The sequence below is a fragment of the Giraffa tippelskirchi genome, chromosome 6 (genome assembly GCF_054371585.1).
Source record: "Giraffa tippelskirchi isolate mGirTip1 chromosome 6, T2T-mGirTip1v1.2.pri, whole genome shotgun sequence".
Taxonomy (NCBI): Eukaryota; Metazoa; Chordata; class Mammalia; order Artiodactyla; family Giraffidae; genus Giraffa; species Giraffa tippelskirchi.
The window spans coordinates 68,626,312-68,649,906 of record NC_137280.1 but is presented as its reverse complement, the minus strand read 5'-3'; the positions used below and the strand labels follow the sequence as shown (position 1 = coordinate 68,649,906).

The 23,595-nt window shown below is 47.2% G+C and overlaps 2 protein-coding genes across 6 annotated transcripts in view; one reads left to right on the top strand and one right to left on the bottom strand.

The window, feature by feature from the left end:
- The window catches only part of SLA (Src like adaptor), a 36,881-nt gene extending 17,326 nt beyond the window's left edge, over nucleotides 1-19,555 (top strand). For 2 of the 5 annotated variants that reach the window (XM_081503614.1, XM_081503611.1), the window contains 6 exons: nucleotides 4,568-4,667; nucleotides 5,502-5,588; nucleotides 8,996-9,099; nucleotides 12,499-12,630; nucleotides 16,460-16,592; nucleotides 17,460-19,555. In XM_081503614.1, the coding sequence (XP_081359740.1) occupies nucleotides 4,568-4,667; nucleotides 5,502-5,588; nucleotides 8,996-9,099; nucleotides 12,499-12,630; nucleotides 16,460-16,592; nucleotides 17,460-17,673 (770 nt within the window). In that variant the 3' untranslated portion in view covers nucleotides 17,674-19,555. Of the gene's footprint in view, nucleotides 1-4,567; nucleotides 4,668-5,501; nucleotides 5,589-8,995; nucleotides 9,100-12,498; nucleotides 12,631-16,459; nucleotides 16,593-17,456 lie in introns of all 5 variants that reach the window. The other 3 variants (XM_081503613.1, XM_081503610.1, XM_081503615.1) reach the window with 2 other exon arrangements.
- The window catches only part of TG (thyroglobulin), a 240,153-nt gene that overhangs the window by 81,712 nt on the left and 134,846 nt on the right, over nucleotides 1-23,595 (bottom strand). The window lies entirely within an intron of this gene.

Sequence of the window (23,595 nt, the reverse complement as noted above, 5' to 3'; positions counted from 1 at the left end):
TGTTGTATTGGAGCCAAGAAAGTAAAGAATGCCTGCTTTTGCAAGATGATTATACATGGGATCTACTAAAGGCTTTCCGCATGTTAAAAGAAACGATAGGCCTTGCCTGGTGGTCCTGGGGCAAAGACTCGGGGCTCTCAATGCAGGGGGCCCAGGTTTTATCCCTGGTCAGTGAAATAGACCCCACATGCCACAACTAAAAGATTCTTCATACTGCAACCAAGACCAAATGCAGCCAAATAAACTAAAAACTTCTTTGGACTTGGATTGTAATTTTCCTATGCAGCTAATTAATATGGCTTTCTCTCAATGGCTCAGGCCATTGAAATTCATATAGTAAAAAATTAGTTTGTATTGAAATTCAAAAAACCCCGATACTCTTTACATATTTTTAAATGTAACTAGTTATGTCTCCAGGACTATTAATATTGTAAATGTAGCTTTGTGGTTAGGATTTACTAAACCTACACATCAATAAATTCTACTTGTTTATACAATTGAAAACCAAACAAAAAAATGAATGATAATGCTACTCTAAGGAATAATAATGCAAAAAAAGGGCCTGTCCTCTTGTGACCAAGTAATATTTGTGGCTAGTAAGTTCTGCCTTGGTCTCCTTCCGCTTTTGGATTCATTTCCTATTTTACACTTTTGTACAGTGTGTTTAATCTGACTCATTTTTGCGTTTAGCTATCAGCAAATATTTGGTCTCTTGAACTGCATCTTCTGTTCTCACCAAATGGCATTTATTTTTAGAAGATAAGAATATTTTTAAATTTACGGGACTAGAGGCTTTGCAAAATTCAGAACACTACTGGCTGAGACTGGCCTGGGATCACAACAGAATGATAACCTCATTCCCTGCCATAAACACAATACCAGCTACAGCTGACTGAGGCAGGCTCTGTTCATACACTTCCTCATGAATCCTAACCTGATCCGAGAGGTCCAGTGTGATAGTTCCCATTTTAATTTATGAAGAAATCAAGCTCAGATGAGTTAAAAATAAATCTCTCCCCAACTCACAGAACAATTATGCAGAGGAGGTGGAATTTCAGCCCAGTCTGATTGATTTCAAAGCCTGTCCTCTCTTCTGAAAGCTCTCCCTGGATTTCTCCTTTGTCTGCCCAGCATGCATCTTGAGTCTGCAATAATCCTGTCTGCTTCCTCTGAGCAACTTTTCCCTGTATCCTTCATTTATCTGACTTAATTCAAATGCTCTGCTCTCCACAAAGCTAGGGACTATAGAAGCCCATAATCATGTGTTTGAGCTTTATGAGCAAACTTAAGTTTCCTATTTTGCATTAATTTCACCATAGGGACCAAAGTTCATGGAGAGTTAGGTAGGAGTCTAGCCCCAGACCTTACTTAAAACGGCTGCCCTGCCCACAAAAGTACAAACCACACTCTATCTCCCCCTGACTTTGCCTTCTGTTTTTCTAGTGCTGGAGAAACAAGGTGCTGGGGTGGACCTAAAACCCCTCGCAAAAGACCAAGCAAGGGCCATAAACTTGAAGCCAAAGCTTGAACTCAAATTTTCTCAGCGATGTTTAAGTGTCATAGCTATCAAAAAACATCATTATTACGGAAATTCCACAGGAAACTCAACTCTGTTACTGTGAAATTGAAACCCTCCAGCCCCTGAAGCCTGTTTTCCCCTGCTTGAAACAATGTTTTTGTAAAGGGATTTTGTTTTTGTTTCTGTTTTTAACATTAAGAAAAGACCGTTGCTCTGTTCCACAGCCTTAATCTTGAATCAGAGATCAAAGCCCCGGCTGCTGCTGTAGACATACAGCTTGTTTCAAGGTTCCATTGCTGTCACAGATAACAAAGCTGTGCGTCTCATTTTCACACTTGTTTTTCACAATGGTGTGGTTCCGTCACCCCACCCCACCCCCTACCATCCTGCTTGCCACAAATCAGGCTCCCTTCTCCTGGACCCTTTAAAAAGCTCAGCACGACGGCAGTTTTCCAAGGCCTAGTAGCATCAAGACCTCCTCACGTGTTCATTTGATAAATCTGCCTTGAGCATCCCGGGCTGGGTCCACAAGACTTCTCCTCCTGGAGTTCACAGCCATTCCCTGATAGTCATACATACAACACATACAACCCCGGCTCACTGCCTCAAAGGCAAAGGCCAGGGCCGGAGAAGCAGGACCACAGGAGGGCTGGGCCTCTCCCGAGCATCAGGTGACCTGTGAGTTGACAGAGGTGGGAGGGATGAGAGAGGGGAGAGCAGACTGTGGTCCAGGCAGAGGAAACAGCCTATTCACTGGCTCTGCGGATGGGTAATCTGGCCGGCTGGGAAAAACACAGCGGCCCATCTCAGAGCATCGCAGGCAGTGGAGACCCTGTTACTAAGTGGTATTTCCATAGTTAGGGGCTGTCAATCTAAGAACAGATTTCCATCATGAAGGCATTTTCCAAGCCCTCATTTTCCAGAGTAACCCACATCCCGGAGGGGAAAATGTGACCACACTCAGAGCTGCGAATCAGCCTCAGAACCAGGAAGATTTACCAGCATCTGGACAAACCTTATGCACTGGGCCTGGATTCCTGGCACAACACCTTCCTAGGTCCCTTACCTAATATTCTACCTGCAATTTCATGCCCTTTTTCTTAAAGAGGACCTCCAGATCTGCAGAGGTGTCATATCCCACCAAGTCTGGCTCCACCCCTTGTTAGAACTCGGGACGTTGGGCTTGAAACCCAACTGTAGCGCTACCACTAATTATTGAACCGGGTCTGGGCTGCACAGGGGAAGAACTCTTCCTTAATTCAGCAAAGAAGAGTGTGACGGAGGACTCCCCACAGGTGCAGGGAGAGTCAGAGACCTCACAGGTCAGCCTTCCCTGGGGACTCTGCTCCTTCTCATGAGCCCTCCCCCACTCCAGTGATCATGGCCACCATTAGTCACTTTTGGTTTCCATCTCACAAACAGGGATGCTTGTTCTTACATGGTGTGTTGTCTGTGACTCAGCTTCCCCAAGTGAACAATCCATCTGAGGACACTATTCCGTGGCCATCACTCATTTCTCATTTATTCTTATTCATCCTCTTACTTAAGCTCTCTTTTGACTTAGCCTGATGGGGACTATGTGAGTTGGAGACTACAAGACAGATGGGCTGTAAGGGACAGAGATTAGAGGTTCCAGCATGAGGACCTCTAGATACTAGAAAGTGGCCACCAAGCCTGCCTGGGGTGAACGAGGCAGGAAATGACCCCTCCTTCCATGACTGATGTATTCTCTAGAAAATGAGCTCCATGACAGCAGGGAGACTTGGCTTGTTTTGTTAACTATGCTTGGCCCAGAGTAGGGGCTCAATAAATAATTGGTGAATGAATGAATAAATAGTACGTTACCCAGAATTTTGAGTTCAGATGCTGGCCAGCAAATAGACTAATAAATGCAACGTCACAGCAAACAATAACTGTCTTTGCCAATTTGCTGTTGCTATTATTCAGTCACCAAATCATGTCCGACTCTTTGTGACCCCATGGACTGCAGCATGCCAGGCTTCCCCGTCCTTCACTGTCTCCCGGAGTCTACTCAAACTCATGTCCATTGGGTTGGTGATGCCATCCAACCATCTCATCCTCTGTCGCCCGCTTCTCCTCCTGCCCTCAATCTTTCCCAGCATCAGAGTCTTTTCCAGTTTGTAGGATAAGCCATTTCCCCAAAGATGTACCTGATATTACCCTGTAGCTAAGATACCTGAATTACGGCAAATCACTAAGGCTGTGAAACAAGGCTTTGCTTAGTGACAAAAAGCAAACACACATGCTATCAGTCTATCTTTAGTCTACAGTACCAACCTCAACCAGAATGAACCAAAGAGCATGTTTTCCTTTTCAAAACTGCACCGGAATTACTTTCAACATGTGTATGATGAGTACTTGATTTTATTCCTACCTCCCCACCAGCAAAGGTCCCTGTTAAGTAGATTTCTGACTTGGCACCTCACATTCTACGGGGAAGAAGGGCTTTGTTGAGCTTCAGAGTTAATAACCTCCTGGTCCTGGTGGGTCCCCAGAACTCATGGGGCCTAACCCCAACACCCCCACCTCATTAAATTGCAGATGTGGGATTCGCAAGCCCCAAGGAGGGTACCTAAAGCCATGGTAATAAGACAGGATGTTTTCACAGCATCTCATCATTCATGGGTGCTACTATATGCTTTCATCTTATCTCATGAAAATCCTGGAAAGAGGAGCTATTAGCCCCATTTTAAAGATGGGAAAATGGAGGCTAGTAGGCATTCTAGGACTTGCCCAAGAGTATATGGATCAGTAGACACAAGAGAACACCCTGGAGTCAGACCTTGTGACCTCAGCTCAAAGACCTCTGGATTCCCATTTCCCAGGTGAAAACGTCCAGGCCAGGGCAGGGATGAGCAGGAGAGTAGGTCACCTGACCCTCTGGGTTCCTTCAGGCCCCTGACTCACCATTCCTGAAGAGAGGAAGACCAACTGAAAATTGCTGTTTCAAAACAATCAGCTGTCTTTTGCTGCGAAGTCCCCAGGAAGGTCTCACCTCTGCCCCCCACCTTGGTTTTGTTTCCCCAGAACCGGACAGTGACTTTCTGGCTGTGCTGAGCGACTATCCATCTCCTGACATCAGCCCTCCGATATTCCGCCGTGGGGAGAAACTGCGTGTGATTTCTGAGTGAGTGAGCTTTCCAAAACTTTTATGATGCCCCCAAAGAACTCGATGCTGGTGGAAATTGTTAGATTTTCGCTATAGTTGTCCGGTTCCCCATGGGCCCTGGTCCTGTTGTGAGGTGAGAAAGTTGGCCCAAACAGTGGGCCCCCATGCTTAATCCTCCTGACTGCTGCTGGTGCTCTAAAATGTTCACTGGCTCCCCATTGCCCGAAGGATAAAATTGAGATTTCTTAACTTGGCTTTTGAGACTCTTTACAATCCAGCTTCTGTTTCTTATGTTGGCCTCATCTCCCCCCTGACACAGGCAAGGTTGAGGTTATACATTAACGCAGATTCAGGAAGAGGACTCAGGGATCTGAAAAAAGAAAACTCTTCTGATGATAAACAGAAGGTATTGCCTTCTGATCTGTTGTCTCTTTTATGATTTGAAAAAGGTTGTAGAAGACATAGGGGCTCTGAGCCCCTTTTATTTAGATCCTCACTGATGTAGACATGTGAAACTGTCTTGGTTACATCTCAGGGTCTAATTCAGCACAGTAAACATTTGTTTTTTAAAAAGCCTCCAACCATGGAAGATAAGCTAGAAACATCAGCTGCTTATCCCTGAAAGGTGGCTATTGCCAGCACATAGGAAGACTTTCTGTTTAGATCAAAATGGGGGGATATACTTAAAAACTAAATTTTCATAGGGAGAAAGTCTAGTTAATGTGGCCAAGGACAAACCTTAAAAAAGGAACATCCCATCGCACCCAGGGTTAAATCTGATTATTCTGTTCATTCATCCAATCACTCACCACTTCCCCAGTCACTCTTTTCTATTTGTTCTTATCCTTCTAGTGAAGGGGGCTGGTGGAAAGCCATCTCTCTTAGCACCGGTCGAGAAAGCTACATTCCTGGAATATGCGTGGCCAGAGTTTACCATGGGTGAGTACATTTCTAAAATAGCATCAATAAAGCCCATACTCTATGAGAGTGTGGGCTTCCCTGTGGCTCAAACAGTATAGAATCTGCCTGCCATGCAGGAGACCTGGGTTTAGGCCCTGGGTTGGGAAGATCCCCTGGAGAATGGAAAGGCTACCTACTCCAGTAGTCTGGCCTGGTGAATTCCGTGAACAGAGGAGCCTGGTGGGGTTACAAAGAGTTGGACATGACTGAGTGACTAAAGTTCATTTCTATGAGAGTGCATAGGGAGATCCCAGGAGGGGACAGTGGAAAGGAAGGTGTTGGTTCAGTAGGGTCACTTCTAATCTTAGCTCAGTCTCTAAGGACAGGGGTGTCCTTGGGTTAACCCTTCCTCTTTCTGAGACTCAATTTCTCCATTACGAAGATGAATAATGGACCTTGCAGGTATAGTGTGATGTTGCTATAGCAATAAGGATTCAGGAACTGTGATCACAGCAGCAGACAAAAGTCAGCTAATTTCAGACACAAATCCAGAGACTGTCACTTAGTGGCTGTATGACAGTGGGCAAGTATCAGCTTCCTATTCCCACTCATTAAATAGAGATCGTAGTATAGAATGATAGGAATAATGATCTATAGTAATGGGACCAGAGTCTGGGGCTGTTAGGAGAAGGAGAGAGGATAACACAGAGAGAGTTCATGGAACTGTGCCTGGTGTAACCACCAGTACTCAATACATACTGTGGGTGCACACATGCTCAGTCGTGTCCAACTCTCAATGAGCCTATTAATGGTAGCCTGCCAGGTTTCTCTTCCATGGGATTCTCCAGGCAAGAATACTGGAGTGGGTTGCCATTTTCTCCTCCAGGGGATCTTCCCGACCCAGGGATCAAACTCGTGTCTCCTGAGTCTCCTGCATTATCAGCTGGATTCTCTACCACTGAACCACCTGGGAAACCCACTCAATACATACCAGCCACATTCTTATCAAATCATATCCAGCATATGGAGAACATGCTGCCAAAAATGCTTACATACCCACCCGGACAAATGGAGAAGTCAAGCAGAAAAGGAGCACCTTTAAATAATAGAGTATGTAGATGAGAAAGCAAAGATGTTTCTCTCCCCTGCAGTCATACAGAAGAGGCCACGGGACATGACAGGTGGCCCTGGTGGCTAGCACACCCCAGCCAGGACAGGTGTGGCTCAGTCTGGCTTCCACTGTGGGGCCTTGGAAAAAAATTCCTCAGCCTCCATGAACCACAGTCTCCTCATCTGTCCAGCTACCAAGGCCAGAACTTGGCATAGAGGACGGGAGATAGAAGCTCCACTTTTCACTTGAGGGGTCCAGAAATAACTTCCTTACAGTCAGACAAAGACCCTGCAAGCCATCCGCTCACCTGGGGAAGCAGAGCGAACTGCCTAAGTTTTTTGAAGCATGGAACCCAGTATACTTCATTCAGTGTTACTGATTCTGATGATGAATACCAAGAGCTGTCCCTGTGCTGAGGATGACAAAGCTGAGCAGAGGAGGGGCAGTGGTTGCTATGACAGTTACGTCCTGAAAGAAACGTGAGTCGTGTAATTCTTATCAGCTGTGTGTCATTGATCCATCCATGCACTCAGCCATCAGGCATCAGTACCTTCGTGCTGAAGAGGCAGTGCTGAATGCCGGCATGTGCGGGGACAGGGGAGTGAAGAACCCAGATGAGTAAAATGTAATCCTGACCCTACAGAGCTTCCAATTCTAGCCGGTGCAATAATGCCCTGAAAACACAGAGCAGGAAGAGAGGGGGTGCAGCATGGTGGTCACGGAATTGGAAAAATGTATCCCAGTTCTAGCAGTGTCCATTGCGATGTGGGTGCCCAGTCGCTCAGTCGTATTTGATTCTTTGTGACCCCATGTGCTACAGCTGCCAGGCTCCTCTGTCCATGGAATTTCCCAGGCAAGCATACTCGAGTGAGTTGCCATTTCCTACTCCACGGGTGGGTCACTTCAACAAATTACTTAATCACTCTGACCCTCAGCATCCTCGTCAGTGAGACAGAGATTATGCTTTTGATCTTAGGTGGTTGATATGAAGGTTAGATTTCAAGTGCATGATATGGTATGGGCCCATAATTTGTATTCATGCATGGATGTTCTTATCACCATTGTTTTATTATCTTCATTTTTATAAGTGGAATTTCATGAAAGGACTTGAAAGGATGAATGTTTATCACGTATGCTAAAACAAATTAATATGTCATGCATCACAGAGAACTAAGGGAATAGTTGAAATATTTGGCCGAATATGGCATCATCATGATCTTACCAACAAGAGCACTCTTGGAGACCAGCACATAAATAAAATGGTATCTGATGTTATGTCTGCGGGTTTCTCACACATGGTGGGAAGCCTCAGCCAGCCCTGCCAATGGCCTGCTTTCATGCCACGGCGAATATTAAAGGGTGAGAAAAAGTAGAGGGTTAATACTGCCACAACACTCGCTCATCCAGACATGTGATCAAAAGCCAGGGCCCGTTCACTGAAACGCAGCATCAGTTAAGAAGGGATGGATGATTGCTTCCGAATACACAGCAGCCAACTGCTAACAGCCCAGCCGTTCTGCAAAACGAGTCAGGGCCCTTCACCCCAGAACACAAATTCCTTTGTGCCCCCTGCTGCTTTCTAAAGCATATTCAAAGTGCCTGCTCTCCTCTGAAGGTGAACATTCCATTGGAAAGCTGGGCTACAGTATTATAACTGTTTTGTTTTTAACAGCGAAGTGAAAAAAAAAAAAAGCACAGAAATGCATGGAAATGCATCATGCAATGACAACTGAGTTTAAAACGTATTGAAAAAGAGAAAACAAGGAGGAAATAGAATGTATGCAGGGTGGGACATCAGGTGGTGAAATTAGGCACCGCCATTTCTTTCATTTTCTTTCTTTCTTTCTTGTATTAATTCATTCTTTCATGGCTGTAAAGCCAGCTTGATAACCTGGACACCCAGGGGATCAAGACAAAACCCCAAACAACAGACACAGTCCCTGCCCCCACAATGGAGGAGCTGAGTAGTCAGAGTATAAGGAACATAGACATTAAATAAACTGCCAAAAAGGTCCCTTACCATGTTTTAAGATGCTTTTATATAATATGGAATGGGTACCATGCAGCTGGCATTTGAGAAACAGGATGAGAAAGATGCTGTGTGCCTCTCCGTGTCATTATTCAGTGTAACACCTGCCTTGCAGTGGGTACTGGAAACTATTTGAAAGATTGAAAGAATGAATGAATGAACCATTGATTGCCTTGCTCTCTCTTTTTTTTTAAATCCCAGCAGCAGGTTTTATGTTAGCTGGGCCTGGATCATTTCTGCACCCCTCCTGTCTTTTGGTGGGGAGGGTACATTCAGGGTATTCATGGCTGTCTTTCTTGTCCCCAGTTGGCTGTTTGAAGGGCTGGGCAGAGACAAGGCTGAGGAGCTGCTGCAGCTGCCGGACACGAAGATCGGCTCCTTCATGATCAGAGAGAGTGAGACCAAGAAAGGTGAGCAGCCTTGAACCCATCTTTCCATGCGGGGATCAGAAAACAAGCTTTGCTCTGGGCTGACTCATGCATCACCTGGCTCAGGTTCCCTTCCTCCCACGATGCATGTGAATTGACCCACGCGGTGAGCTCCCAGAAGCCCACACACCGGCAGTGTGGCCAGCACCGAAACCGGGGCACTGGAGCCAGGCCACAGGGAGCTAGTGGGGCACTGGCTCAGGCTCTGACCCACGTCAGGCTTGGCAGACTCCCGCTGCAGAATTTCCCAACAACTGAGAAAAGATGAAAATGCCAGTGGGCAGTGCCCGGGCCAGAGAGAACACAGGCCGCAAAGCTCTGTGACTGGGGCAAGTCACGTACTGCTCCGATCTCAGTTTTCTCATCTGTGAAATGGAGAGAAAACCCCTTCCTTGTGAGATTGTGGTGTGATTCAAATGTAATAATATTTGCTGTGCTCTCACGACACAGTAGACCTTCAATCTTAGTCCCTGCTGTGCTCTACAATGAAATCAGGCAGCTAAGAGGATTGGGACGAGTAGATTCACCATGGCCCTCACCACTGTAATTTTCATACATCCTATGCACTAAGTAATTCAGTGAAAAAGAAATAGCCGGGCTTTGCCATGGTTCAAAGCAAGAGTCTCCAACTCTAATTTGGCCTGTATGAATCACTAAGAAGTCACCTCCTCTCTCTAAGCCTCTTTTCCTTTCTCTATAGCATGGGATTAACAATGGGAACGTGTTTGGCAGGTATCTGGAATAGGTGGTGGTGGTTTTGTTCACTAAGTCGTGTCTGACTCTTATGACCCCATGGACCCCATGGCCCCTCTGTCCGTGGGATTCTCCAGGCAAGTATACTGGAGTCTTGCCATTTCCTCTTCCAGGGGATCTTCCTGACCCAGGGCTCAAACCCAGGTCTCCTACATTGCAGGCAGATTCTTTACCAACTGAGCTATGAGGGAAGCCCTACGAGGGAAATCTGGAATAGAGTATGCATAAACTCACAGAAGCCAAACATTAACAGCTGGGGCTTACTCAGACTAACTGAGAATTAATATTAACTTCTTGAATACAGAAAATAGCTCCAAGATCTCAGCCTGTTTCTTCTACACCACCATCAAAGAAGAGAAAATGTGGTTTCTGAGACTATCTCCCATGTGCTTATTAAGCACCAGAGTTCCGTGGTACTGGATGGAGCCTTCCAGTAAAATGAGCATCAGCTTTCCTCTGGGCAAGCAGGGACCTTCTGTGTGATATAATCAAGAATCCAGGACCAACCTTTTTCTTGAAAAACCTAAATATGCAGGGTGAGAGCAAAAGCAAAACAGAGGGGAAACTTTCTGTGCAGGTCCCAGGGGGTCTCTTGAGGCAGGAGACCCAGACCCAGGCAGGGTCATGGGGTGGGACCGACCCCAAGTATAGCTGCCGGAGCTGATCTAAAAATAGGCTGAGCGGCAGCCTGGGTGGGGGCGGCAGGCTCTGCTCCCTGGGGGTATGCAAAGTTCTCGTCGTTTCCACCTGCTGCTCTGGAACTGCTCACTGTCCTTTCAGTCCCTGTTGTCATTACCGGAAGACGGAAGACGTGCTGAACTGACACAGAGGGTGGGCCCGGGAGAGCGAGGGACGAGGGACGCTGGCCACTACAGAGGCCTGCTCCAGGAGGACAAAGGTCCCACCCGCCTCGGGGCACCTACTGCTGAGCTGCGTGCCTCCAGCCATTTCACTGCTTGCTCTGAGTCTCAGTTTCTCCAGCTGTAACAATATCTGAGGACAATACCTCCCAGGGTCTTTCTGAGAATCAACAGAGAGGTTGCTGTGAAATAGCTCAGCCCCTGGCCCTGCATATGCAAGCCAAAACTCAGTACACATCCCTCCCTACTCACTGCCTTGTGAGCCTTTTCCCTCCCGGAACCCTAGAAGACAGCAAGGAGGACCCGTGTGTGTGTGTGTGTGTGTGTGTGTGTGTGTGTGTGTGTGTGTGTGTGTGTGTGTGTGTGTGTGTGTATGACTCAGTCGTGTCCTACTCTTTGTGACCCCATGGGCTGTATCCCCCCAGGCTCTTCTGTCCATGGAAATCTCCAGGCAAGAATACTGGAGTGGGTTGCTGTTTCCTACTCCAGGGGATCTTCCCAATCCAGGAACTGAACCCATGTCTCCTGCACTGCAGGCAGATTCTTTACCATCTGAGCCACCAGGGAAGCCCAAGAACCCTTACACATGACCTAAGCTCAGTTCTCTCACTTTCCATTTGAGGAAATGGAGGCTAAGAGAGGTGGAGACACTCACCCAATGTTCTACTCCGATGAACCCATCTTGGGTCACTACTCTCATGGTGCTGAAGGAAAAATAGCACATTTTATATTGCTGAGGGATACTCAGAAAAATGTCTTCACTGCTGTATTTCCTTCACTTCTGAGAACACCATGCCTAAGTCAGAGGAGAAGCGTCCAAGAAAAAGGGGCCACAACTGTAAAGCCCCTTCAGCTGTGTGATGGGGCAGCATTGGTGGGTCAGAGAGGAAAATGAGAGCACAAATATCTCAGAGTGTGAACTTGAGAAAGACTCAAGAATTACCGCAGATTCAGGATGTACAGATTACAACCCAATGCTAGTCATTTCATTTGGTCTAAGGACCCTGGTGGCTCAGACGGTAAAGAATCCACCTGCAATGCAAGAGACCTGGGTTTGACCTCTGGGTTGAGAAGATTCCCTGGAGGAAGGCATGGCAACCCACTACAGTATTCTTGCCTGGAGAATCCCATGGACAGAGGAGCCTGGCAGGCTACAGTCCATGGTGTCACAAAGAGTCGGACACAACTGAGCAACTAAGCACAGCACACCAGGGCCCACAAAAGGATATGGAAGCCTCCCAAATGGTAACTAACAAAGCAAAGATTTAGCCTGTGTGTTTGAAAATCTGCATTGCAGGTACTATCCCTGGTGGTCCAGGAGCTAAGATTCTATGCTCCCAATGGGCGGTGTCCATCCCTACTCAGGGAACTAGATTCCACATAACCCTCTTAGAGTTTGCATGCTGCAACTTAAAAAAAAAAGATCCTGCATGCTGCATCAAAGATCAAAGATCCCATGAACCACAACTGAGACTCAGTGCAGCCAGATAAAATAAATAGATGAATATTTTTGAAAAGAAATTTTAAAGAGAAAAGAGCATTGCAGTACAGTTAATGCAACTGGACTGCTCAAATACTACATTCCTGGAGATTCTAAAGAGTGAGCTACATCCAAACAGATGAGGTTCGAGCAGTTGTCGCTCAAAACACGAGAGCATGTCGGGTACCACTGTCATATTACAAGGCTGAGAAGGTCTCTCCCCCTCTGTGGTGGTGGGCTCCTTAGCTGGCGGCCCTGGGATGATGACCTGTCCTCCACTCCCTGCAGGTTTTTATTCCCTCTCGGTGAGACACCGGCAGGTGAAGCATTACCGAATCTTCCGTCTGCCAAACAACTGGTATTACATTTCCCCAAGGCTCACCTTCCAGTGCCTGGAGGACCTGGTGAATCATTATTCCGGTAAGAAACACTCCATCAAGACTGACGCATGACATCCCTCTTGGCTCACTGCCTCCCCCCAACCCCAGCTCTGGGCACTCAGTCCAGGCTGCTCCCCTAGACCTGCCTGGTGATTTACTTTGCTCTCTTGTCCATCCTGACTTCTTCAAATGCTCTTTTCTTGGTAATTCAGACTGCAAATTTCAGGCTAAAACAGACTGAATGTGAATGCTAAGTAAGTAAAACAGAGCCAACCTCGACTTCACCCTCTCTCTGCCTGTAAGTGAAATGAGTCAGGACGCCCCTACAATCAAAACCACAGATGGTCTGCACTTCCTTAAGTGGGTGGTACACTTGGGCCTCCGGGGCTTTGTTGTGAAATGCCCTTTATTTCCCCCTTTCTGCATGTCAAAATCCTCATCGACCTTCAAGGCCAACAGGAAGCCACCTCTTTGATGAAGCCCTTGGAGTCAGAAGACAAACGGCCTGTTTTTTCTCTGCTCCCCTGGCATGCCAGGTGTTTTTCTCCCTAGAATTCTGGGCATTCTGCCTGGTGACCTAGTTAAGTGTCTACTAGTCTGTGTTTCTCAACAAGCTCTTAGAGACCAGGGATTATACTTCATTCATCTGAATGTCCTTCCTGGGCCCAGGAGACAGTTCCAAGCGTTCCATGCTGACCGGAGCATCCTCCAAGACAGCGGATGCAGAGTGGGGTTTGATGGAGGGTGTAGTACATAGAGTCGGAAGAGGAACTGTGAGTTAGACTGACCTGAATGCCAGGTCAGGAGTTAAGAGTTTTACTCTATGGAAAAGGGAGAAGTGGTATTAAAAAAAAAAGTGCCTATATTTCTAAAATCTGGCTCTGAAACCTTCTTGTATTCAGATCCCAGATCTGGGCAACCTTGGGCTGGCGGTTCACCTTTGAGCCCATTCTTCTCTGTGTCACACAGACGCTAAGTGTTCCACCTTGAAGACACAATGAAAGTTCACCGAGTTAGCGCAGGAAAAGTGCTGATGAGAGCACCCAGGACATAAATGTGGGCTCCTGCTACGTGAGCCACCGTGTGAGCCGCCGTTCCCTGACCAGGAGGGCTCCCTCCTCCCCGTTTCTGCCATGTGAGAGAAAGGAAGACGGAAGCCACTTTCACCGCACAAGCATCTTCCCCCTTCCACATTCTGGACGTCTGGACCCAAGCCCGGGATTCTTTAGGATGTGTGATCTTGAAGGGCCTTTCAAGGTGAAAGGAGGCATCCATAGGGCTGGGTTATCACACCTGGCCTGTGAGAAGTGCAGGTCAGGAAGGAGGAATGGTCACTCGGAAGACCCACACCCAAACTTGGCTCTGGGCTCTATGAGTTCTTGGGTGAAGACCTCCACCTCTTGGAGCCCACTTGGCTGTTCACGAAAGGTGGATGAGAGCAGCCCACCTACAGGTGGTTGCCACGATTCTTGAACATGACAACTCACGCAACGTGTCTATCTGAGCTTGGCACATGTTGGGTGCAAAATAAATAATAGAGCAAATATTACTCCCATGACACCTGAACACCTAGCAGCTTAGCTAAAAATGAAAGAGGAAGGGAGTCCTGAAAGCAGTCAGCTTTTACTGATCATGAGTAGAAGTTGGTCGTGGTATTTGGCTCTTAATAAGAATCATCTGAGAGGTGTGGAGACCATAAGTTTTGCATAGACAAAAGCAAACATGAAAAGGATGCTGGCCCAGCAGAGATGTTTACAGAGCAGGAGGTCCACAAGGCTTCCCTGCTGTGAACCCCCGAGGATCCCATGGCAGCACAGAAGCAACCTTTCAAAAATGGGCCCCGGTCACTGCACCAGCACGGGGCTGAAGCCAGCAGTCCCCTCTGCGAGCGGATGAAAAGGGTCTGGGGCCTTGCAAGGCTTCTGGTACCTTCAGGACCCCATGGTGGGAGTAACGCGGCCAATTTACACCCCACCAGGTTCTTCCTAAAGGCGCAGAACCTGAGAAAGCATGCACTTAGGGATGTGAACAGACTTGTTTTATGAATTACTTGTATTTATTATCCCAGTGCCTTTGGGCAAATTATTTAATAACTTAATAATTATTAAATTCTACTATTATTCAAATTTGTTATTATTAAATTTTAATAATTTTGGAGCCTCAGTTTCTGCATCTATAAAATGGGGATTAAAATGTCTCTTACAAGATTATCGTTAGGACCAAAAAAAAAATCATGCCTGTGACTGGGTGTGACCTTGAGCTCATTACTTGACCCCAAGGTCCTTGGCTTCTTCATTCCCCAAACGGGTATACAGTACCGACAGCCAGAGCAGCTCAGGGCTCCCTGAGCTGACAGGTGCCAGGCTCACTCAACGTGGGGCGGAGGCTACGTGCTCAGAAGTGCTAGTTCTCTTCTTTCCCAAAATGTACGTCTCACCCTAAGAATTAACCTAAGGAAGGTGCTCTCTACCGCCGCTGGTTTGTTTCCTCTTTGTGTCTGACTTGGTGTCCTTCACCTCCTAACCTGGGAGGTCGTTTCAATTTCTGGCCCGTGACAGGTAATTATTTCAGGTTCGCATCCAGCTAAGCTCCCTGTAACCTCAGGGTCCAATCTCACATTCCTCAGTGCGAGCCAGCATGGGTGGACATCTGAGTCCACGGTGAAAGTCATGCGGACATGAAGCGTTACTGACACTCACTCTCTGACTTGATTCTTCAGCTACAATTCCCCTTTGTTCTTTGGCAAGGACACCCCAAGAGCTCTATCAATGTGATGGAGACAGAGCCCACCAGAGGGGTGCTGTCTTCCTAAACCCTGGTGATGGACGGTCTCGAAGCCGAGCTGGCTGCATCCGGGCAGACACTTCATCTCCCGCAGGACAAGACACCCCCTGGGCTCTCTACCCTCAGTAGGGCCACAGAGAATCTCCTCCATCTGTGAGAACATCTGAGCACTGCAGGCTCGAGGGTGTCTCACGATGACAGGGGTTAGGGGAAGACTTTGAAGAGATGGAGGCTCTATCTTAAAGCTCCTAGAGAGATGGGGGACCCTGGAAGCTCAACTAGGAGCTATTAACAGGAAGATAAAAGAAAAGGATTTATTTAATTTTCATCCTCTTTGTGCTTGAGTATCTAGGATAGAGAAGAGAGAAGTTTCTTTTTTGTCTTTGTCCATTTTCTCGATTTTGCCTTTTGTCTTTCTGTTTCTTGCCTCCTATTTCTGTGTCTTTCATTCCTTTTGGTCTGTCTTTGCTTCTTCCCCTCCCTGCCTCTCTAACCTAATTCCCTCCTGCCATCCTTCCTTCCTCCCTCCCTTCTCTCTCCTTTCCTTTCTGTCTTCTTTCCTTATTTCCTCTCTCTTCCTTCCTACAGAGGCATCAGCCCCACCCGTGCTATATGGACCCCCGTTCTGTGTGCCATGGGGGACGCAGCAGTGCACGTAACCCCCCAGCACACAGGAGGCTGCCCCCAAAGCTGATGGCCCTGCACCTTGGTGGGAAACCCGTGAGTGTGGGGCCTCCCTCACACGGGCACTCTGCCAGCTGTTCTCACGAGTCAGCTCCCTCCTCTCATCCAACAGTAGAGGATTCAGGTTCAGAGAGGGTCCAGGTGATGCGCTATCTGGGTGGAGCTGAAACTCTAACCCAAGTCTGGTGGATTCTGGGTCCTAAAGTCTATTTTTGCCTTGTGTCAAGCTAAGCACAGTGAGCACTTGGGGCATATTGAGATTTCTTCAACAGCTGCACACACGGCTCTCAGCCCCTCGCAAATCTCAGCCTCGGGTGCCCCTCGTGAATATCCAGGGCCCCACAGCACGCATTGGCTGGGGCATCTCAGAGCCGCTGACCAGTTCTCTGCTTTCTCCTCAGAGGTGGCCGATGGCCTCTGCTGTGTGCTGACCACGCCCTGCCTCACTCAGACAGCGGCGGCCCCGGCAGTGAGGGCTTCCGACTCACCCGTCACCCTGCGCCAGAAGCCCTTCGACTGGAGGAGGGCAATCAGGTGTGTGTGTGTGTGTGTGTGTGTGTGTGTGTGTGTGTCCTCCATGAATGTATAAGCCCCAACCCAGCACGTGAGCCCAGCACATGAAAACCGTGGCCCACTACCACCAGCCTTGCTACCTCCTCACTCTGAGCAGGAATCCCGATGTCCCTGGGAGACCGACCTGTCTCAGCTCCCTCGCCCTGAGTGGCATGGCCCTAGCAACTCCCCACCACGGCCTCAGTCCCCCAGTTCTACACACCTTCATTCAGCCCTCCTTCAGCGTCAGCTGAATATTTTCTAGCTGAATGATACCACCTTGCATTTTTCTAATTGTTAGTATCCTAGAGAGCAACACATAGATCAATCTTTTGTAAATTTAATATTGTTGTCAACTCAATCGTGAAGCTTAAACCCACCAGCAAAATCCTAAGGTGACTTCATGTTTTAAGGGAAAAAAAAAATCTTTGCTTATTTGCTCTGATTGTCAGCTATTGCATTTAACGGATATCTGTAAGTGGGGATTGGTGGCTTCCCTTACTAATTAAATAACGATCCAGACATCCCACTGGTAAATTCAAAGAAAATCAGTGATCAGAATGGCCTAGGAAATAAAACAGCTGTTCCTTGTAAATTATCATGAAGAAAGATTCATTGAAATGTACAGCTGGAAGTTTTAGCCATCCAAGGAAAGAGTGGCTCAGAGAGGTCAAGTGATTTCTCCAAAATTACACAGCCACAGATGGAAGAAGCAGAATTGGAATAAGTTCGATACATATTAACCAAGCTCTTCATTTGTTTTTCTTCCTTTTCTTATTCTCTTATCCTCCATCCCACTACATCCCTCTGCTCTGCCCCTTTCTCTGTCCACTATCTGCCCACTAGCAGACAGCAAGAGGACCCGGAGAGGGCAGAGAACCCAGTTGGTGTGGATGAGTCCCTTTTCAGCTACGGCCTTCGGGAAAGCATCGCCTCGTACTTGTCCCTGACGGGAGATGACAGCACCTCCTTCGACCGGAAGAAGAAAAGCGTGTCCCTGATGTACAGTGGGAGCAAAAGGAAGAGCTCTTTCTTCTCGTCACCACCGTACTTCGAAGACTAGCCGGAGAACAGACACCACAGTGTTTGCCCAAAATAACAGAGGTTATGACTGTCACCTGGCATCCTGCACAGAGGCACGTGGTCCCTGGGGAAACTCACGGCTTCCAGAAGCCAAGAGAAGCCACGTGGAGAACTGAACTCTCGTCTTCTCTATCCACATCACAACAAAGGGAACCCCTCCCTGGGTTCTGATCAGGCACACTGCAAAACGTTGATTCCTGGCATCTTCGTGCAAGGGGGTCGGAAGAGCTGTGTGTGTGTGTGTGTGTGTGTGTGTGTGTGTGTGTGTGTGCGCGTGCGCGCGCGCTATGTCTGTGCAAAAGACAAAGATGCTCTCTCACGAGAAAGTACACCAGTACCGCTCTCTAGCACACCACCCAGCTAGGCTCACTCTGAGGCCACTAGAGAAAACTTCTGAATGAGAAAAGCCTGAGAAGAAAATAAGCCAGAAGCTACAGCCTGGCAGACAATCTGGATTTGCAAGTCGATCCCCTGCACTGAACTTTCGAAACCCATCTGTAAAGAGACCTCTGGGCTGCAGCTCCTCTCTCTCTAAGGGAGCTCAGTGACACTAAACGCTAACCTTCCTTACAAGCCCCCAATTGGAAGGTCCCTTTGGGCTTCTAGCTCCAAAACTACGTGTATAGAAGTCAGATGACTTCCCAACTTACGCAGAGACCAGGAGAAATGGGAGAGGTGGTGGCTGTCAATGGGGAAAGCACAAGGGCAGGCCTGGAACTGAGCGAGATTTCACGACATCATCAACCGTGGCTCACAGCACAGAACGGGCTTCTCTGGGATGCTGAGATTCTTGCCTATCTTAATGCATCCGTTATTCATTCGTGGTTATCAGAAGAGGCACTGTGTTAAGTCCTGTGTAGGTATCAGGTATCAGGCCGAGCAATATAGACAGGAAGAAAATATTTGTTATAGACAAATATTGTGGAAGTTCTGTGCTGTGCTAAGTCACTTCAGTCGTGTCTGATTCTTGTGACCACATGGACTGTTGCTCGCCAGGTTCTTCTGTCCATGGGATTCTCCAAGCAAGAATACTGGAGTGGATTGCCATGTCCTCCTTGGACTGGGTGACCCAGGAGTTCATGTCTCAGCTGGATCCTTAAGTAGCGGAGGGGTTGGCTGGACTGGATAAGTGAGAATGGTTGGATTTTTTTGAAAAAAGGAACTTGATAAGTTCTGAAGAAATCATCCATCCAGTATTTTCTTCTAAAAAGAGTCTGTCGGCCACATGAATAAAAATGCTAAGCTCCAGAAAAGAGGGGAACCAGAGTGGCTTAATTCTGTCAAACAGAATTTTAAGAGATGAGAGAGAAAACACCGCAAATTTCTGGAGAAGAAGAAGCGACTCTTTCCGGATCCTGTTAGGAAGGGGTTGCAGCTGCCTCTAGGACCTGTTTCCCTGCCCTTGCAAAGGGATTCCAGGAGAGGAGGGTGCTGCTGATAGGAAAAGTCTGTCTGTTCAGCATATGCATTCCGGCCGTCTGAGATCACTGCCCTGGTGGTGTGTGCACATGGGTTTACACAATTTTCTGTATCATCAGATTCCAGCATGTTTATCCAAGAGGACGTTTGTGATTTCCTCAACACTCCCCACAGGCTGTTTCTAAAGGGCCGGCCGATGTATGGGAAATGAATGTAACTCTGGAGACACCAACTCCCCACCTCGCCAGCGGCAGATGTGTGTACTGCGTCTTCTGTATTGTTTTCCGTTGTGACCAACGAATGGTTGGAACATTTGGGGAGGACTCGGCGGGGCTGGGCGGGGGAGGGTTCAAATGGGAAGCATTACATTTTGCTAAATCATGTATTTATTCCTGATTAAAATAAGCCTAATAAATATTTAATTCTCTGGGACTCCCCTGGCAGTCCAGTGGTTAAGACTTCGCCTTCCTATGTAGTGGCGGGTGGGGGTGGGGATGCGATCCCTGGGCAAGGACCTAAGGCTCCACATGCCTCACGGCCAAAACATAAAATAGAAACAGTGTTTTAACAAACTCAACAAAGACTTTAAAAGTGGCCCACATCAAAAAGTATTTAATTCTTGGCATGCTGGGGAGAGGTTCCTGGGTGAGGTGGGTGGGTAGTTAGCTCAGAGGCTCTGTGGGTTAAGAATTTTTAAAGAAACTTGTAGCTGGAGAGAGAGGAGACCAGGGAACAAAAAAGGAACCCACACTGGTTAGTGTATCGGCTGCTCCTTGAGGAGCAGTCATAAGAAAACAGGGTTTTATGACTTTTGAGGCTGTCTCATCCGACTTGGGGCTGGACATCCAAGATCCAGGGAGAGAACAACTTCTTAGCAATCGGTAGGAAAGTTTGGTCTCGCCTAGACACTTCTGCATACTACTTGTGATAACTCTGCTATTTGCTCTTCCAAGAGTTCCTTCCACACATATGTTTTTGGACACCTATTAGATACCAGACGCTGTTCTAGGGGCTGCAACCCATTGCACTGAAACCAGAAGAGGACCTTGCAAGCAGGGGGCAGGCAATGTCCTTCCCAACCTAAGTCCCCAGGGGAGGCTCTCCTCTACTTGTGTTCCCTCCCTTCTGCCTGAAGTTCCTGGCAACCCAGACCCAGCCCCTCAGACTGACCAGCAAGACCCTAGGATGACAGAGAAACACATAGAAGGGACGTGGTCCCCGAGAAATCACGAGATATCTGGACTCCCCACCTGGGAAAATGTTATGGGAAAGAGAAAAAAAGAAACTCACTTGTTATTTCAGCTGTTTTCATGATGGGTCTCCTTATTAAAGCAGTTGAGCATTTGTTCCAAAGTGCATAGAAATAAAGGTGCTTCCCAGGTGGCTCAATGGTAAAGAATCTGCCTGCCAATGCAGGAGACTTGAGTTCTATCCCTGGGTTGGGAAGATCCCCTAGAATAGGAAATGGCAACCCACTCCAGTATTATTGGCTGGAAAATCCCACGGACAGAGGCACCTGGTAGGCTACAGTCCATGGGGTTGCACAGAGTCAGACATGACTGAGCACACACACTCACGCACAGAAATAAACCTGATTTTCAGATAGTGAGATAAGTTTATAAAAATCCAATAGAACCAGCAGACAAAGTATTAGAGATGATAAGAAAGCTTAGCAAATGCAGAACCAACTTATTTCCCTATACCCATGTTTACCGACTGGAGAGTAAAATACAAAATGTGAAACCACTTAGGAAGGGTCTTGCCTCACAAGATTGCAAAACTTTTATGGAGAAAAGTTCAAAACTCTATGAAAAGATAATGAGACAAAAATACTATGGACCTGGTTATAGGGTTAAGCTGATCCATGGATATAAGAACTAACATCCTAAAAACACAGATATTTGGCCAAAATGAATTGAAAAAGTACTTGAAAATACTGTCCAATTCCCATCAGGAATATTTTTAAAAATCAGTGAACTTATTCTGGCTTCCCGGGTAGAATAATGGTAAAGAATCCACCTGCCAGTGCAAGAGACACAGATTCAATCCCTGGGTTGGGAAGATCCCCTGGAGAAGGAAATGGCAACCCACTCCAGTATTCTTGCCTGGGAAATCCTGTGGACAGAGGAGCCAGGCAGGCTACAGTCCATGAGGTCTCAAAGAGTCAGAAGCAACTTAGTGATTGAACAACAACATTAAAACTTATTCTAGAATATATACAGAAGCCTCAAAACCAATGAATAGCCAGGCCAATTTTGATGAAGAGAAGCAGCAGGGTAGACGAGTGCTCCTACTAAGAGGTACGTGTGAAAACAGGAGAAAACAGTGTTCTGGACCCAAACTAGCATCTCCCTCGTGCTGCCCCCAGATGGTTTAATGGACTCAGCATGGTCTTAGATGCCCTCTTTGAACCAGGAGCTGAGCTAAGTGTTAAGGCCGTACTAGGGAGATGAATCCTGTACCCAATCAAGAATGCAGTCATAGTAGAAATGGAATAAGCTGTGCTAGGAAACATGACAAGCAAGTAAAACAAATCAGAATTCCTAAAAGTTACTAAGCAGAAGTCTCTTCACCACAGTGAGATTCTTTCTGTTTAGAGATGGAGAAAGGCTTAGAGGCCCCATTCAGCTGAGCCCTAAAGATGGAGTGAGTTTCCAGGTGGAAAACAGGATGTGCTGACCACAGGCCAGTGTGGAAAAGATCTAGAGGAAGGCATGGCATTTTCTAGGAATGGTGGTTGAGCTAGTGAGCCTAGTCTGTAGGGTTTGTGTGGGAAAGGAGAAAGGAAAATTTAGTGTGAGGCCAATTCCTGGGGCCTGGAGCTCACTCTGAGGAATGCAGAATTGGGGCAATGTTGTAGGAAAGCCATGGAAATGTCTTCTAAGTCGTATAAATCATAGCGTGGAGGACATGACCTCTTCTACCTTCTCTTAAAACTGGCCAAGGGGTCAATGCCACAGAATTCAGGCTTGCAACATGGCTTCCCCTTCCTTCTTCAACCTCCCAGGAGGGCAGGTGAAACCTCCCACCTCCCGACCTGCTTTTGTTTGGAATTACCTTTGCTTGGCATCGGACATGGGGAACTGGGTTTCTTAAGTTCCTACAGGGTGCAGCACACTTTACAAACCTTATATCGTGACTCCTCGAGTCCTCAGGAGACAGAATAAACCACACCCATTTTATTCATGAAGCCGGTAAAGGGTTTCACCCAAGGCCAGCATTTTAATGCAAGCTTGTCTGATTCTAGGCTCTTTCTCTGACACATTGAGACCCTGAATGAGTCCCAGGCTCTTGGAGAAACATTCTCACAGTGTGGAAGAACACAGGATTTGGTTTCACAGGTTCCAGCCCCTAATGCAGTGTCTTCTTGACTGACTGTTCTTTAGCAGGTCACTAAACATCTCTGGGACTTGGCTTTCTCATGTCTAGGTTAGAAACAAAACAAATGTCCCTTGCAAATCAATGTCAGGAACCTATGAGATCAGGTATTGAAACGGATTTATGGCCCCACACATGCTAAACAAATATATATAAGCTATTAATTATCACAGGAGTCTGTCTCGTTCAAATTTCAATAGTTCTGGCCCTAAGATTTGCAGAAAGACTGAAGATTTTATCCAAGAATATATCACCACCTCTCTTTCATTCCCCCAAACATCTGTTGGTAGAGAGCACGTTGAAGGAATTGCTAATATATTGAAGTATTTTAGTTCTCTCAGTTCCAAATAATTTCACACGCATCCCAAAGACTGCGGGGAACAGTTGTAAAAGCTGTCTCTAAATGACTAAAACAGAAGGAGGGTTTATTTTTAAATACACTACCATTTGTTAAAACAGATTCGTTTTTGAAATTCCCCAAACATCTAAACCCTCCAGAACTTTTAAAAGGAAAATTCTGCCTTCTGGGCCTACTGGAAGGTATTTTTGGTGTCCTCTGGGTCCCCTCTAGTGTCTGGTTTCTGAGAGGGCCCTGGGGGGAATCCCTTTGGGATCAACTCAAAGTCAGGAAGGTCTGCTTTCAATCCCAGAAACTGCAAGATGTTTGTGCTCAGGTGTCCTGCCACTCAGATGGACCCCCTATGGAGGGGGATAAGAAACACAAGAAAGAGGTGGGAGAAAGGGAACGGGACCAGCCTGTAGGTCCCAGGACACACACCACCACCCCCCTACCCAGGTTCACGAGCCAGCTCCTTCACTGGCTGTGTGTTAATCACGGAGCATTGACCACAACACAGCAGTGTTGGGTGCCCTGGGCTCTGTGGAGAGGCGGGCGCCGCTGTCCCCTGCTGTCCTGGAGTTGACAGTCTGTGGGAGAGACCCACGTAACAGGAAGAGTAATTCTGCACTGTGGGGAGCGGGAGAAAGGCTGGATAAGATTTATAGGTGGCAGCGGCCACAGGAAGGGGGCCCAACCCGAGGCTGGAAAGTCTGGAAGGAGTCCCTGAAAGACGAGTAGGTCAGGAAAGAGAACGATGGGAGAAAA